This window comes from Chiroxiphia lanceolata, chromosome 11, assembly GCF_009829145.1.
Source record: "Chiroxiphia lanceolata isolate bChiLan1 chromosome 11, bChiLan1.pri, whole genome shotgun sequence".
In the NCBI taxonomy this organism is placed as follows: Eukaryota; Metazoa; Chordata; class Aves; order Passeriformes; family Pipridae; genus Chiroxiphia; species Chiroxiphia lanceolata.
The window spans coordinates 19,407,444-19,424,698 of record NC_045647.1 but is presented as its reverse complement, the minus strand read 5'-3'; the positions used below and the strand labels follow the sequence as shown (position 1 = coordinate 19,424,698).

General features: G+C 45.1%; 1 protein-coding gene across 1 annotated transcript in view; it reads right to left on the bottom strand.

Moving 5' to 3' along the window:
• Positions 1-207: 207 nt before the first annotated feature.
• The window catches only part of SUSD3 (sushi domain containing 3), a 30,759-nt gene continuing 13,711 nt past the window's right edge, over positions 208-17,255 (bottom strand). Inside the window, exons 2-5 of the mRNA XM_032699358.1 lie at positions 14,994-15,182; positions 13,414-13,561; positions 10,383-10,550; positions 208-877 (exon numbers count right to left, since the gene is read on the bottom strand). Of these exons, the coding sequence (XP_032555249.1) occupies positions 670-877; positions 10,383-10,550; positions 13,414-13,561; positions 14,994-15,182 (713 nt within the window). The 3' untranslated portion in view covers positions 208-669. The remainder of the gene's footprint in view (positions 878-10,382; positions 10,551-13,413; positions 13,562-14,993; positions 15,183-17,255) is intronic.

Genomic DNA, 17,255 nt, shown 5'->3' with positions numbered 1-17,255 from the left:
CTAGGAAGGCTGCACTGCTCCCACACTGCGACACCTGCAGCAGCTACAGAGGGTCAGTGGTGTGGGACACAGCAGGGCTGCACATCTCTCTGTGTGCCATCCCCTCTCCACAGGCTGGCAGACCTGGAGATGGGCCAGTCTCACAGGGTCTCTAAAAGCAGAGCAGATGAATTAAAGAAAAAGACCTTCCTGACACAAAACACGGCCTTCCATTAAAAACAAAATTTTATTGTAGTTCTATCACGTTACTGTGTAAAAATACAGGGGACTTTTCATTCTGGAATGCTTTACAAAACCCACGGGTCCGGAGAAGGCTGACATCAGACGAGTGCAGAATTATCATCAGCGACTTTGTAAGAGGTAAATATACAAACCTGGTACCACCTCTCCAGCTGTATAGAAAGACACTGTGCTTTTGCCATGGTCCCAGTGCACAGCAAACTGTAGAGAACAGCTGCAAACTGTAGAGAACAGCTACAAACTGCCAGCCCCAACATTCGTGTTTTTATTTGTCTCAGACCTTGAAGCACTTCTGTTAAACAACCATCTTGGAATATAGAAAACTTTCAAACTCAAACGAATAACGAACTCTCTATGTTGTCTTTAAGGCACATATTTCTATCCAAATTTTGTTTTGGTCCGGAGGAGCAGTTGTGTTTCAGACACCAGTTATCCAGGGATCTGGCAGCTTGGTTTGTTGTAACTATCTTTATGGCCATAGACTTCAACAACGTGTATGGAATTCACTGTCTGCACCGTGGTGGTGTGTCTGGGCATAGCCCGTGGCCCAGGGGCACCACTGCTCTGCTTTAGCACCTGATCATTGCCTTTACAATGCCCAGGAGCCACCACATCCCGAGTCCACTCCTCCTGGAACCTGTAAGCAACAGAGGAAAAAGTTATTCCTGTTCCATTAATTCTCGTGAGGAAACAGAACTTCCTAATCTGTTTTATTTGCACATCAGGCATTTCACAAACCACTTGTGCTGTACCATAAGGAGTTGCTTCTCCCAGCATCAAAACCACTTGGCAGCACTGGGGCAAATAATCCTGTCTTTGTAAAAGCTGATGCAGACCTTGAAAAGACTTGTGAGGTTGGTTTTTCTTGTCATTGGGGCAGATGTTTTTTGTTTGTTTGCCATCAAACGAGTCCCCAGCTTCAATGTAGTGCCATGCTATTGGCAGAATGTGACTGAGAGCACTTGAATGGTGAGCCTGGTGCAGAAGGAACATCCTTGCTTGGAGTGGAGCACTGCTGGGAGCACAGGAGCCAGCTGTGCTCAGTGGGATCTGAGGTGTTATTTGCAGAGCTGCCAGTGGTTGCATTAGGGCTCGTGGTAGCTCTTGGCTGCCTGCCCTGGTACTGAAGGGACTTCAGGCTGTGTTTGCAGCACTGGCAGTCACTGATGCACCCCACTCCCCACCAGGAAGGAAGGGTTTGCCCAGTTGTGGGGGAAGCCAGCACGGGCCACTGCCCCAGACAGCAACACCCCAGCAGTGGATGGTGCAGAGCAGGAGCAGTGGCAGACGGAGATGGCAGAGTTGCTGAAAAGATGCTCAGTAAACCACACCCCCTTCGTTCAGGAGCATGGAGGGGATGGGATCAGCTTGTTCCTGAACTCTGCTGACAGATGCAGTGGGCTGTACACACACGGTCTGTGCACCAGAGGCAGGTAAGGCAGCCCTTTGGGGCCACGCCAAATTACTGCAGCCTGAATGTGGGGGCTTCTGTAAAACATCAGCAGCTCGTGCAGGCAGGGGGAAGGCTGAGGGTTTCTGCCCCACATTCACTGCAGGTGAGCCAACTCCTCCAGCCTCCTCTGAACCCTCGGTGAGGCCTCTGCAGGCAGCAGCCTGCACACCCACGTCCACAGTCCTACTCTTTCAGACCTGAAAAGCTGGTCAGGAAACAGAAGTCACATTCTGCAGTTATCAGTTGCAGAAACCAGCAGAAATGCTCATACACAAAACGTGCAAACACAGAGGAACCGCAGGGAAATAACAGAACATAAACCTAAACAACTGAAGTCTTGTTGTCCTGGTACAGAGTAGGTCTGCTGCAGACACATCTCTCCCGTAAAGGAAACTAAATCTTGCTCTTCCCTGGAAAGCTGTGTTACAAAACTAGTTGGGGCACGAGCTACAGTCAGATAGTGTACAGGCATCTCAGAACAGTGCTGTACTGGATGTGAGAGGACACTGGATCAGCGTAGTCTGCACATACTCATCAAGGAGGTCCTCAGAGGAGCAGAATTCACTCACCTATAATTCAGACAACAACAAACGTATTTCTCAAAATACCAGTCTGGCAACATCACCTCTGTTGTATTGACCTCACTATTTTAACTGTGCCTTTTAATTCTGGGGCCTCAACAAGCCTTCAAGTATCTTTGTGTTGGGCACCAGAACACCTGTCTGAGCACCCCTGTGAGCTGCGTCAGGGAACAGAAACTACATGGAGTAATGCTGCACACCTCACTGCCAAAAGAAATCTTTTTGAGATACTTGCTGCTGTGCATTTCATTATTTTTTTATAGTGTGAGGAACTCAGTTCCATCTTTTTGAGGTAGTGATCAATGATGAAAATAAAAATCAAATCAAAGCAGCATAACACTGAGAAGAACTGGGATAAAGTTTTGCATGGGCCAGCAAAACTGCCTTTGCAAAAAAAAAAGCCTTTTCAAATTGCCCTGCCAGGATTATAGCTCAAATCTAGGTACTCTGGTTATGGTGCAATAAATACAGCTCACCTGGGCAGAAATCATCCTGCTCTGACGTTTTCCCCTCTAAAGCTTCACATTGTGAAACACTGCAATTACCCACAGTCCACCACCAACTCAGGAAGCCAAACTGGCTAAAACTATACTTGGAGGACAACTGTACTCCTGGCTTAGCAATCCCTTCCTCCCATTTCAGGAACTGTTAAACTTCCATTGGCTTCCACCAGCACAGGTTGCCCAGAGAAGCTGTGGCTGCCCCATCCCTGGGAGTGTTCAGGGTTGGACAGGGCTTGGAGCAACCTGGTCTAGTAGAAGGTCTCCCTGCCCATGGCAGGGGGTTGGAACTAGCTGGTCTTTAAGGTCCCTTCCCACCCAAACCATTCTATGATTCTGTGATTCTATAAGCATAGGAGGAGGAAACAGTGGGCACCCTCCCTTGCCTGCAATACATTGAACCCTCCCCATCAGAGGGACAGTGAAGCCAGCTCACCAAGCTGGGGTTCCACCTCAGCAGAGGGCACGAAGAGCTATTAAGGGGGTCACAGTGTCACCAGGACAGGTAACTGTGCACGCAGTGGGCTCTGCTCTCTGTGCATGTCTTCAGCCAGACACAGCCTTCAGTTTGCTCTCTCAGCCTTGGGAGCTCTGTACTTTGTCCTGAATAAGTGTGACTGTTTCTTCAAGCACTTCAACTTCCCTTAACTCCAGTTCCCAGCTGGGCTACTCCAAAACATCCTGGTAAGAGGATTAGAAGCCCTCCCTGTACCTTTATCTGGCAATGCAAAGCCACCCCCTGATGCTGCACAGCCAGGCTGGGCACACGGTACATTTGAGAAGGGCAGCCTTCACCTGGCAGATAAATTCAGAGTTCCCATCTGGGGAGAAGAATGGCCATCACAGCATTTATCAATGGGGTTTAGAGGATTCACAAGAATTTTGTTTTGTGTGACTTGAGAGCTGTTCCTTGCTGGAGGGAAAATGCTGTTAAGGGGACACCCGAGACGTGTGAGAATGCAGAGCAGTGGGGCTGCCACAGAGTGCCTGGTGCTGGCACTGCCTCTGAAAACAGATTTTACACTGGAGGACGGGAAGGGATTTTTTTTTTTTTTTTGTTCCTGTATGTCTGGTGGCTTTGTACAAGACCCTGGGGTGATCATGAAAGTATTTTGAAAACAATAACAGCAGCTCTATTGAAAGCACATGTTGCTGTACACACCCCCTTCATGCTCTTGAGATGACAATTAAGATTGAAATTCAGAAATGGGAGTAATTTAGAAACCAGCTATCCTACCCCTTCTGACAGGCCCCCGAGGTGAAACCACAGCTCACTTCCCTTGTCTCAGCTTTCTTTGAAACCTGCATGTCAAAAGGTACAAGGAAGATTTTAGTCTCTGAAAGGTGGCAGTGGGGAACACAGAGCACAGGAAAAACAAGAGAAAAAAAAGAACAACTTCATGAATAGAGAAGCTCAAGGTTGGACAAGTCACAGGGAAAAGCAGGGAAAGGAAATCTGCCCCTCTCCTATGCTGGATCTCCTCCCCTCCAGTCCTTGGTGCCACCCAATCAAACATCTCCTGTAGGGAACCGTATTAATTCCACACAGTTGTATCAAAGAGGTCATTTGCCCTTTGCAGCCCTTTCACTGGATGCTTTATGTGGTGCAGTACTAAACCCTGCAGTGATGAGGGGTCCTGCAGTCATTCCAGGTGTCCTGATGCATTTTTTTTGTTCTACTGACATTTTCCATCGAGCTTTGTAGCAGCTTGTCTCACAACATGGGTATTTCTCCAAGTGTTGTCTCCTTTCACTGTGGTAAATCCACACCACACTACCCTGCTAACGGAAGGGCATCAGATCCTTTACTTAGGTGTTCAGAGGACAAGGAGCTGGGAAAGTGCCCTCAAGGGGACAGAGGGAAAGGCAGGAACGTAGCCAGGTGTCCCATCCCCTCCTGTTCACACTTGTAGAAGGTCCCTTGGCTCACAGCTGAGCTCAGCAACATTTTTCAGAGCAACGTGTATTTCTGATTTGTGCCTTCCTCACAACTCCTTACACAAAGTAGTGGAAAATTTCCACCATTATAGCCACTAAATCAGAGGGGAAAAGAAAACTTATTTAATTTTAATGCAGAGGTCAAAGCCACGAGCTCGTCTCACCAACCTTGCATGTCACTTCGTGGACTGCCCGAAAATGCTGAGCTGCCTCTCCTAAGAGCATGCTGGCTTTGGGTTTTTCTGCAAAACCTTTTCACTTGGAATTCTTTGTTGTTGGATTGTCCTTATTTGCTTTTCACCAGGTACACTGGTAAAGCATCTTGTAGCCAGGAAGAGCTCTGGTACGAACATTTCAGCTACTAAAAATATCTTCTGTGGGAGAACACACTAGCCTGCTTCTCTGCAGAAGAGATTTTTTTCTTCTTGGTAATATGCTCCAGCTGTGTGGATAGCTGAAAGGAGGATTTTAAACCTACTGAGACATGGGCTTTTCCATTTGACTCGCTCCTGCAGTCAGATCAACCACTTCATAGAGAATGTTTTATAACTTGGTCTAGAGTTGTGTAAAATAATTCACCTCTGAAAAGTCCAAACCTGGAATGCACAACTTCTTCCAAATGCTTCCACACCAGACAAAAAACCCCCACACTAAATTTCTTTGATACTTTTTAGGTGTATTTTTGAGCTGGTCTAATTTCTTTCTGGTTGTTATCTTAGCTGACAGGGGATGAAGAGGAATTAATCTACAGCTAGACTCAGTTCTCCCCGAGTGTGGAAAATGCTGGACCATCAAGTCTCCCTTACAAAAAATCAGCACATCTCTGAGTCAAGGGAGTATCTATTCCAGGACAGGTTACAGCACTGTTATGCTGAAAGAGCAAAGCAACAGAGCCAAGTTGTGGCTATTTCTTACCATCATTAGGAAGTTGATGCACACTGAAACGAGTTTCCTCAGCACTTTTTCCACTGGCTATTTGTGTTTTTCCTGGGAGAGCTATCTTCTACACATGTTCATATATAAATAGGTCCCAACAGTGGAGTACCTGGTTCTTTAATGTCCCTTTATGCCAGAAGGGTTTGCTGTTTGCTCTCACTGTGTTACACTAGATTGTGCATATTTTACCTTCCAGTGGTTCCAGTTGGATTCAGGCTCCCCTTTCTGCTACAGAACACTCGCATTTCCTTGTGTATTTTAGGGGACTGATGGCTTGCACTTAAAGAACAAGTGAAAATGCTACAACTACAGAAACAAGCTCAAGATAGACCCATCCCTGCATGGATGCTTGGAATTTAATTGAGGTACACACAACTTAAAGGACAGCCACCTTTAAGTTTCTCTTTACTGATATTTTACCCTGTGCCCTGTGTCATGGGGCAGAGGCCAGAGGACAACCTGCCTGCTCAGGTAGCTGCCTGATCCAAGCTCTCCCATGTGGCTGCTTGCTGGGATGGAAGAGGACTGTTCATCTCAGGTGGTGGGTGCCCCAAGCAATTATTCCAGAGAAGAATTACTGCAGGATCAGGTATTATTCTTCATCAGAAATTAACTGACTCAAAACCAACATATCCTGGTACATCCTGCAGGCTGTGAGAGCTATTCCCAACACACTGACAAGCCCTCTGCCCAGCAATCCTCCTGGGGGCTGCTTTGGAGGTTCATAGACATTGTTCTCCTCTAACTACGTGGCCCTGAGCTGCAGCTAATCTCCCTCCCATAGACACAGACCCTTTTTTCAGCTAATCTGGCTCAAACCTCTGCACCACAGAGCAACCTGCTATCTCTGCTGGCTGCTCTGAACTTCTGAGAAGCAACGTTGGGGAAACACCTCCCTCCCAGCAGCCCCATAATCTATAACTTGTTTTTCCCTGCTTAACGTTATTTAGCTCTTTAATTACTATAAAAGAGCAAATATGCTGTAAATACTTACAGCACCTGCATATAAGACTTTCTGTTAAAAATTCCTCATTGTGATTCCTTACATCCAAATGAAAGAGGAGGCATCAGCAGTGACTGCACTCTGTAGTTAATGATCCCAGTATTTGTACACATATTTCTCAGCACTTTAAGGCAATTTGTTCAAGCAACCAAGAAGTCAGAATGGGGCTCATTATAATTAGTGTAGTTGCAACTGAAATTCAATGTTTCCCTGCAAAACTACATATTCATCATGTTTGTTCTATGCTTCAAACATGAGGGCAAAAAGATCTTGTTTTGTGGCAGTCAGATCCAGAACAGCACACTGGAGCCTCTACTGTCAAACAGCTGGGCTTCTCCATTATTTATAACTTCTATACATCAGCATTGTGCATCCACATCATGTCACCTCATAGCACCAAAATTATCTCATCAGCATACTAAGGCATTGCCTTAACTGATGTTCCTTAATCCTAAATTTCTCCATAAACCATAACAAATACCTTACCTGCCTGAAAGAATTGGCTTTTTATTTTATCTCTACTTAAAGTATTTTGATCCTTAAAGTGGTGAATCAAAAGGTTAATCTCTAAATCTATTTCAATTAAATCTGAAAAGCAGCATGACCTACATTCTTTTCTAGCCAAAAATAAGCTAAGATATACTCAAGAGGGTCTTCTTCAAGTGTGGAGGAGTTTTTACTCTTCCAGATACTTCATATGCTGCAAGAAGCAGCAGAGTAGTTTTCTTTAAGAAAAGGAAACACTGTCACAAAAATGACTGAAACTGTCAGGCCTCCACCCACTCCTTTCTCAGACATGGGAACCCCTCATCTCAGCCTCCCCTTCTAAGTGGGTTGCAGAGCCACTTCCCATGGCTGGATGGCAGAGAACAGCAGGTACTGCAGCCCTCAAGAAGGCAAGGACAAAACAATTTACCTCCTGTGCTGCCTAGGACAGTTCCTGACTAGAAAAACCAAGTAGGATTGCTGATTTGCTCAGAGGTCTAGTGATTTACTTCACAATTCCTCCCAATGTCTGAAACATCAACAAAAGAACAGGATAGGGAAGGACAGAGTAGGGTAGGGTAGAGCAGCACACTACACACTGCACTACTCTACACTACACTAGGCTAGACTAGACTGGATTAGACTAAAATCTCTCAGTTGGAAGGGACCCACAAGGATCATCCAGTTCAACTGCTGGACCCCTTTGGGGATAACCAAAAATTAAAGCACATTATTAAGGGCATTGTACACATGTCCCTTGAACACTGATAGCTGGGGCACCAACCACCCGTTCCAGGGTCTGACCACCCTCTTGATACACAAATGCTTCCTCATGTCAAGACTGAACCTTCCTTGAGGGGCCTTGGTTAAATTCTCTTCTGGTTTGTTCTTGACCGTGGATGTGCAGCAATATACAGAATGTGTCCTTTGGGATTGCCTGCCCTCAGTCTTGCTGCTTTTTTCTCACCATGCCATGTGCCTGTATTTATTTCCTTGGACAATCAACACCGTAACAGCCCCACCACCACAGCAACACCTACAGGGTCAGAGATCTCCTCTAACATGTCCACCTCACATTAGATGGAGAAAGGTACCTCAAGAATCAGCCATCCAGGGAACATGTCCTTTCATGCTGGTCTTCCCAGCACATGTTTGCCCCTCCCCAGGGATTTGCCTACACTGTCCCACTGTTCCCAGTAAGCTGGATAAGCAAAGGATGAGGAAACTTAGCCTAATTTGCTACACACAAAAAATAAGACTTGCAAGTGAAACACAAAGCTGACAGGTCATTTTTTGCCTTCAAGAGACCCGTTAGCAGAATTCCCACATCTCATGGTGCACATATAGCCATGTAACTGAATTAGGGAGTAGAAATCAGCATCTTTTACTAATGTTGATTAAACAGCTCTTATTTGAGTGGAGAAAGGGAACAAGGTAAAAATAAGGAAGGGTCACATCTGTTCCAAGAGCAATTCTAGGACAGCTTTATTCAGAATCACTTCCAATGCCATTTCCATCTCTGATCAGAAGTAGCGCCTGCTCTCCACGTGCAAAACAGCCAGACTTGTGGCTGAGGGTGCACAGACTAATACACCTCCTCTCCTAGCTGGTTTTAGCTCTGGCTGGTGATTAGCCAGGATCCCATCACCTCTGCACGCTGGAGATAAAGCAGACCTTGATTACTAGTTGACCTCCTGCACTAAGAGCCAGGTATGAGCACTAGGATTTCCACAGCATGTGCATTGCTCTACCTAGGAAAAACACAACTCCTGGGCTTTCCTCCTCCTGCCTCTGCCATTCCCCACTGAAGTTTATACATCTTCCAGTTTTCTAAAGAAATAATAAACTTGTTGATTTCTGGCCCAGAGAAGCTGCTCATCCAGATCAATGGCATATTCCCTGCTACCCTCAGACAAGAAAAGGTGTGCAGAATTCAGTACACACAAGCCTCTGCTCCATGAAGGTAAGGACCCAGAAGGAGCTCAAGGCTCCATGACAGCTCTCACCTCTGCTTACAGCCCTTTAGAAGTTTATCCATGCTATTTTAAAAGCAGATAACACTCACACAAAACATTAACATCACAGTAGATTGAAGTTACCCAAAATTAAAAACTGCATCTTGAGTCTTCTGAAAATCGTTTAGGTTATAAGCAGCACTTAATTACCTTTATACATCTTTCTGAAATCACACAAAGCCAGAAGTTAATTAAGCAGCCATCAGACTTTTGTGCATGATTTGAACTCCATTTGAACATGGTTTCCAGCTGCACTGTGACACAGAACCAGGTTTATAATCTGCATAAGATTGTTCTCTGCAGGTAAGCACTAGAAGTCACTGATGCTGCTGCACAGAAAGGCTGTACAGTTGAGCAGTGAATTAAAGGCAAACAAGGACTGTGCTGTATATCATCACACACGATGACAAAGCAGAATCCAGAGGATGTAAAAGACACAAGGATGTGTGTTATTGAACAGTATTAGTAAAACAGTGATTAGATTTTAACACATACTCATTTTTCTGTTTTCCTTCTGTTAGCACCACCACAGTCAGTGTAAGACACCTGGACACATAGAGAGCTGATTCTGAACTAGCACAAAGAACACCTGTGCTCACCATCCACACACCCACAGTATGTGATGTACTTTCTTCCAGTGAGGGCAGGTCTTTGGGCTATCCCAGGGTTCCCACACTGGAATTCTCGCTGCCTTGGGGATGAGGATCCTGTTGTGTTTTCTCTGCAGCCCCTGACAACCAGTTCTGAAGGGAGCTTTCCTGCTCACTGCAGGGTGAACAGCAGTGCTCAGTGCTCACCTTGGGCTGCCCCACAGCCTCCGGTGTCCAGGCTGCCTCTGCTCCTACAGCTCCTGGGAGAGAAGCACTTTGATCCCACTGACCACCACAGAGCAGAGACTTCCCTGCTGCAGTTTAGCATCAATTTAACAAAGCCAATTAAAAACCTCTCTCCAGCTAATCTGATGCAACCTCCCCTGCAGACCAGGCTCAGCCAGACACTGCTGGGGAAGGAAGCAGCTGTGAGAGGGGAGGTCACACTCAATCCTCTGCTGTCTCACTTTTTCACAACATTAATTCTCCATGTGATGGGCAAGTTCAAGGACAAGCCCTGACAACCCACTGGCATCACATCCTTTCAGGGGCCTCCTTTTAAAATGCATTTTCAAGGAATCCTCTTTGTAAAATCTGTTCCACAAACTCCTTCAAACCCACCCCATTTTCCCGGCCTTACCTGTAGAAGCCTTGGTTATCATATGCCATGCGAGTCCCGTCGTCAAACACAGACTGATTCCAGAGTTTCTTATTGTTGTTGTTATTGTTTCTTCCCTTAAAACCAAAGTAAGCAGCTTGCATGTGCTCTAGCTCTTCAGTTCTCAGCTGGTACCACAGCTGCATATCTCTGTGAATACAGCAAGGGGTAGAATAGAGTATGGTGATATATGGCTGTATAGCTGAGCTCTTATCTGACCACAACCCCGACTTCCAGAGTTTGAATCTAATTCCAGGTTTACTGAACACAGCACTTAAACACATGGTGAACTTCACGTGTAAGTCAAACTTCTAGAGACTTAAATAATACCTTACAGTGGAGAGTTCTTAAACAGCATAAATATTATTCTGTAAAATAGTGCTATTTCAAGTATTGTCCAGCACTCCTCAAAACCCAGCAAACAAATGAAAAAAAGGGCAATTTTCTTATAAGCATCTGTGGACAGTTCAAAGGAACAAACCCCCAGTAATTAAATCAATTTGATACAGTGGTTTTTGAGACTACAGGTAATAAAAAAAGTCCCATGAAAGTGGGATGTGCCAATGTTCTCATGGACCTTCATCAGTGACGCCAAGTCAGACCACACCTTGTTGTGTGTGAAAAGACTATGGACCATCTCCATTTTATGGAATAAACTATTTCAGGGAAAAAAGAAGGATTTTCTGTGAATTTTTGCAGCACTGCCATTCCTAAGGGTTCCAAAATCACCAGGCAGGTTGAAAAGATGAATTGACTTAAAAATGGAGGAGACAGGTAACGTTGTCTTTGTTAAGCACGGGGCATATTCCCTTGCCTTCAGGATTCCCTTTTGGAAATGCTCAGGGTGCTTTTCATGCTGCTCTCTACAACTCTGGGGCAAGAAAAAAAGAAATCACAATTTCTTTTCCTGTTTTTAAAAGAAGTCTAAGATTTACAGGCATTTTCACTAGCTGATGGGTCAAGATTAAATTGTGAGAGCTGACGACACTGATTTTGGTGCCATTTCTGTCCTCTTGGGTTGCAATCCTGCTCCTTCCAAAGAAAACGGCAGCATTGCTCACTCAGTGGGACAAGATCTGTGAGGAGGTTGAACAGAGGGAGGACTTTCAGCAGCCTCTGTCCTTTTTCTCTCCAAAAAACACGTGGATGTGGACATGAGGACATGGTTTAGTTGTGGACATGGTGATGGTGCTCTCTTGACAGTTCGACTTGATGATCTTAAGGGATTTTTCCAACCTTAATGATTCTATAATTCTATAAAACAGAAGATGGCACTTCAAAGATCATTAGACACCTTGCAAGACAGGTTTGTAGGCAGAGATGATCTCTGCCAACTAAAAGAGCCAAAAAAAGCAGAGAGGCAGACTTCAGAGCTCCAGGCAAAGTGAGGATATCCTCCCTACTCCAAGGTACCTTGTCTTTCAGAGATGGTCTAAGAGATACTTATTTCACTATTTCCACCCCCAGGAGTTCTCACTTTGTATTAAGTTATGAAGCCTGCAGCTTTTAGTCAGATTAATGCTCTGTGCATCCAGAAGTCAATCCACTTTTCCACCCCCATCAACGACAGAGATGCAGCCACCACACCTGGCACTCCTGCAGGGTCCAGAGAGTTTCACACAGGGCTGTGTTACTCTTTCTCCCGTGGCATGGACAGTTTGTACATCACTTCCATTCTTTCTGACAGAGGGGATAAGCCACACAATGTCTGCAGTGCCCCCAGGTTTCCCCCTGGAGCAGGGCTCAGTTGTTGATGTGATGAAGCAGCTCCTTCAGGAGCCTGGGAAGGGAGCACAGAGGGCAGCAGAGAACTGGGAAGCTCCCAGCAAAGGGAATAATTTTACAGCCTGATGACAGAATCAGGTCATAATATCCAGTGTGAAGGGCTTTTCTCTTGTAAGAGAAAAATATCAAGTCATCACAGTCACGTGAATGGCTAATTTTGACAAAACTTCATTTAAAATAAATGAAAAACAAGGCCTTTGATAGGAATAGTCTTATCAAAAAGAAAAGTGGTGATCCCAAAAGTGTCGATCAACCCTTTCATTTCAAAACTTATTTCATGCTATCATGTAAAACCCCAATATTACGAATCACACCAAGGACTTTCATTTTTTGACTCACAAAATCCTTTCCAAGGAAACAGAAAATCCGTATTTTGGATACACTCGGATTTCAAATGACAGAATTTCCCCCCCTCAGCTGGTTCCCACACAGCTGCAGATAAAGCACAGCTTGGAGCAGAGACCTTCACTAGTGTCTTCCCCACTCTCCCTCCACTCCATCAGACAGACTGGTGGGAATAACGAGCAGGAAAAGTGAGAAGGAAGCAGAGACCATGCAAAATTCTCTGCAGCAGTGACTGTGAGTGGATGCTCTTGTGAGCAACAGTGGCTTGGCTCCAGCCTCCAGCCTGATGTTCTCCTGCTGCCACTCTCCACACTGAGTTTTTACAATGGACTGATTGAAGATTTGACTTCTTCCCATTCCTGTTTATAATCCTGCCCACTGACTTTCACTCTGTGCCAGAAGACAAAATCCTCCATCCTTCCAGCACTGTGCTGTGATAGTTCTAAGGATGCTCTGCAGATAGGGAGGGGTTGGATGGCTGTGACACAGAGAGATTAATTTTCCCAGCAGTGTTCAAGGAAAGCAAAGGAAAAAAAGGAAAGAAAGAGAGAAGAAGGGGAAGCACTGCCAGTCTTCAATAACTTGAGGAGAGGAAGTCTGGGCCAGAAAACAATACTTGTGTGTTCAGCTTCTGCATAATCTTGGGTAAATCCAGATCTGCCCAGGCCCGCTGAGGTTATCTGATATTAACAGACATCAGGTGCTTAAATACTCTGGAATTCCAAGTCTTTCTATGCCTAAAGCCTGACCTACTAATTAAGGATTTTAAGTAATTAACATAATTGCAGTGCTGCAATCAGCAAATCCTTTGAAGTTGTCTGCTATCACAGCAATGTATGATGAACACTCTTACACCGTTTTGAAAAACCTCTTCTTGACATACCTTTGAGTCCTCCTCCTCTCACTTTTCTTCACACACTTGATCAGACAACACGTTAAGAAAGCCATGGACATCAGCAGAATGACAGCACAGCTCACAATGGAGGCAACTACTGCGACCTTAAAGCCAAAAGTCTCGTATTTTGGTATAGCTGCAGCAAAGCAAACACAGAACCATGTTTCTAAGATCAGTCCACAAAATTTATCATTCACATTTTCATTAAACCATGCTGAAACCTACCTGCCTCACACTTCTCCTCAGTGAGGACTTTCACTTTAGTATGTGTCAAGACACCAGAGTATCTTGGCTTCAGCTGGGAGCTATGCAAGCTTCAAGCTGGATTATTTAAAAATCTCCTGTTTATAAGTTACTAATGAATTGTTCACAAGCATTTCACCTCTGCAATTAATTAAACACAGTGCCTTTAGAGCTGCAGTAGCTAAAAAGCACAACTCTGTTGGCAGACCAAATGTAGATGAGCTGCAGACTCTTATTAACAAGAACTGGAGCTGCAAAACCAAATACTGATGGGGTAAATGGGTTTAAAGAAGCCCTTTAGAGCAAGGCCAGTTCCATGTAAATCACATCCTATCTGGCAGGCAGCAAACAGCAGGTGTTTGTTTGGGGAAGGATGCGGGATGGAAGAAATGACCTGCAGGGCTGAGTGTTCACAGGGATCTGATGCTGGAAGTGAGTTATCCAGACAAAAGGAGTGGGAATGTGGTGTGGCACAGCTAATGCAGATCTCTGCCAACTCGCCTGGAGCAGTAAGCATGTCTTGCTTCAAAACTCATCTAGTTCTCCCAGTGTCACAATGACCAGCACCACAAAGGGTTCAGCTGAGCTCCACACAAAGCATTGCATTCTGCAGGGAATCCTTCCTCTGAGGGAAGGACTTCTCTCATTTTTCTTTTATGGGATCTCTCAAACAAGAGGTAAGAATTACTGAGTGTGTGAGAGAACACTAAGTGTCTGTAAGAGCAATCTATCCACTGGGGATTTGAAGTGACACGAGGTCTGAGACACAAACTGAGGTGCTCAAAGCTCTGAGGTACCAAGTTTTGCTTGGGTCTACTTCTAGTCAAATTGGTAACAACCTTGTAACAAATAAGCAGGAACACAGCATGAAAGGTAGTTAATGTTGTTGCCATTCAAACACGATTTGTCAATGTGGTAACTTTCCCCCGTGTCTGCCCAAAGGCAACAACCCAGAATTGTTCAAAAAATATCACTGTGTTTCTTTTACAGCAAAAACATTGTCAGAAAAGACTGTCAGGAGATTAGAGGTTTGCACATATGCTTGCACATTAGTTGGTCATACCCATATATTTTCTAAGGAAGGGTACAGCTTTTAGCTGGAGCCACAGTCATTCTGGGGGCAATGATGTGAGATCAGGGATGAATCCAATCTGTGTCACGATAATGACTGATGTCAGAACACATATGGAGTGTGATTACCACCAGCGGGGCAACTCTGAAGAAAACTGAATCTGTCTTTTTCCTTGCACAGATATTTAGAATGAATCCTAATGTTGCAGGAGACAGGCAGGGCAAAACAGGGAATGGTTTGGGAAGAACCTTACGCTTGCAGGAGGGCACTCCAGCTGTCCACTGGGTGCTGTTCCCTTTCCAAACGCAGGTGATGATGCCTGGTCCCTCCAGCTGGTGCTCAGAGGAGCACTGGAACATGACCACAGTCCCCACGTCTGTGCCATTGCCGTGGACAACCTGGAGTGTGCCAAGCTGGGGCGGGAGGAGGTGGCGACACTGCCCTGCAGAGCAAACACACAGCCAAGAGTGAAGGTCCACTGAGGTTTTAGTGATGCCAGACTGCAAATCAGTGCCAGTTAACGGCCAGAACAAATACCAGACCTCGGGGTGGGCGATGCTGGCTGCTCTGCCAAGCACCAGCCCACAGCCAGTCCCCATCAGTGCCATCCAACAGCTCCTCTGCCCCGACGCCCAGTGCAAAGCAACTCATATTGTGACATTATCTGCTCACATTGGTACATACTGAACACTAAAATGCTAAAAAAAGAGTAATATCTGAGTGGTGTGGTCTCCTGCAGGTCCCAGTCTTGTTGGATTCTCTCTAATTCAGCACTCAGGCTGGCATCTTTCATGCTGGGAGTATTCATTACACATCTTCCCCCGTGCAAATTTCCAAGGCCCAATGGATTGATCACATACTTCAGACTACTTGGTAGCATCTTGGCATGATCCTACAGAAAATCCCTATCTTTAAGAGCACTGTACCTCTGTTTGGCTTGGCTGAAAGGTGTCAAGGGGGTCAAAACCACAGAGAGAGACATACACATACAACTTATCTTCCTTTTCAAGTGAGAAACTCTGCTTTACAGTAGGTCATTAAATTTAAGTACATTTTTATTCATTCAGCTTTTCTCTTTCTATTTCTTTGTTGTTCATACAGCTGTCCTTTGAGCCATGGAGCTGTTCTCCCCTGGGCCACCTAATGTCAGCCACTAACTTTATACACTGAGTTTTACTGTCACAACATTCCTTGTTCACGCTCATTTTAAACACAAACTTTAGTGACGTGTCATTAAGACAACACAAAACATCCAGATAACTTCAAAGGTAACAACAGTAAATATATTTGCTGGTTCTGCACATGTGCATTGACAGAATTTGGAAACTGTTTTATATAATCTTCGTGGTTTTTTAACGTTTACTAAATGCCAGCACTGCCTGTGCATCAGAGCCCAAGCTCCCTATTTTTGACTGGATTTCCAAGGGATTTGAGGGGACTTAAGAGGCAACTGCGACTGCAGTTGCAAGGCCAGGCTGCAAGCACTGTGATGACACACACAAAAATATTAAATGGGGGAAAATACACTTCCCAAATGATAGCCTCCTTGAGAACATCCTGACAGAACCACATGTTGTTAGCAAGTCTATTTTATTTTTAATGCTAAAGCTCCCCTGTGTCATTAACCCTCGTTAAGCTCCCAGGATGACACTACAGCAGGCAGGCTGCCCACCTCACTGTCTCCAATTCATGCTCTTAAAACCCCTGCCCCTGGCAAACAAACCCAAAGGAATCTCAGCAAAAGACCAAACAAAAGCCACAGAGGCAATTACCGTGCTAATCTACTGAGTATATATGTACCAAGCACTAGTTTTTTAAACCACACCTCTTTAATTCCACGCAGATTATTTCTGTTTGTTTTGCCACTTCCTTCAGCAGCTTACTATGGCAGCAATTTGCCACAATGACAGCATACATTTTCTAGGGGGTGGTTTCTCTTCATCTCTTGTCCTTCCTGCCCACATCTCATTCCTGGAACGCATGGGATGCGTTGGACAACTTTCCTTCTCACTCCAGATGAGTGTTAAGAGTTTGGGCTTTTTATTTTAATCACTTGGTGACTTACCACAAAAATACACTGTCCTAAATTGGAAAATGAAGATTTTACATATAGATATAGGTTTTGGGTGGGGTTTTTTGGGGTTTTTTTTGCATTTTACAATTTCAAGGCCGATTTTAGAGATCACATTCTTAGAGTTCATGAGATGTAGAAAGTAATTCAGAGCCGAATTTGACTCAAAGCACACCCACTGGGCCACCACAGCAGCCTCAGGAGAGGCATTTAGCAGACTTGCCAGTTTACCTGGGCTTGTTACTCACCCTCTGCTCTCCAAAGAACAGACTATTTGTCCCTGGATCCTTTCTTTCAAGACATATTTCATTTAATCCAGCACTGACCATCCTGAGTAACGTGCAGCTGTGGCTGGTTGAGGCTGGTTGACCCTTCCCTGCCCTATCCTTGCCCATGACAGTTTATGCCAGTGGTAAAACCTCTGGATGTCAGTGACCTTGTCAG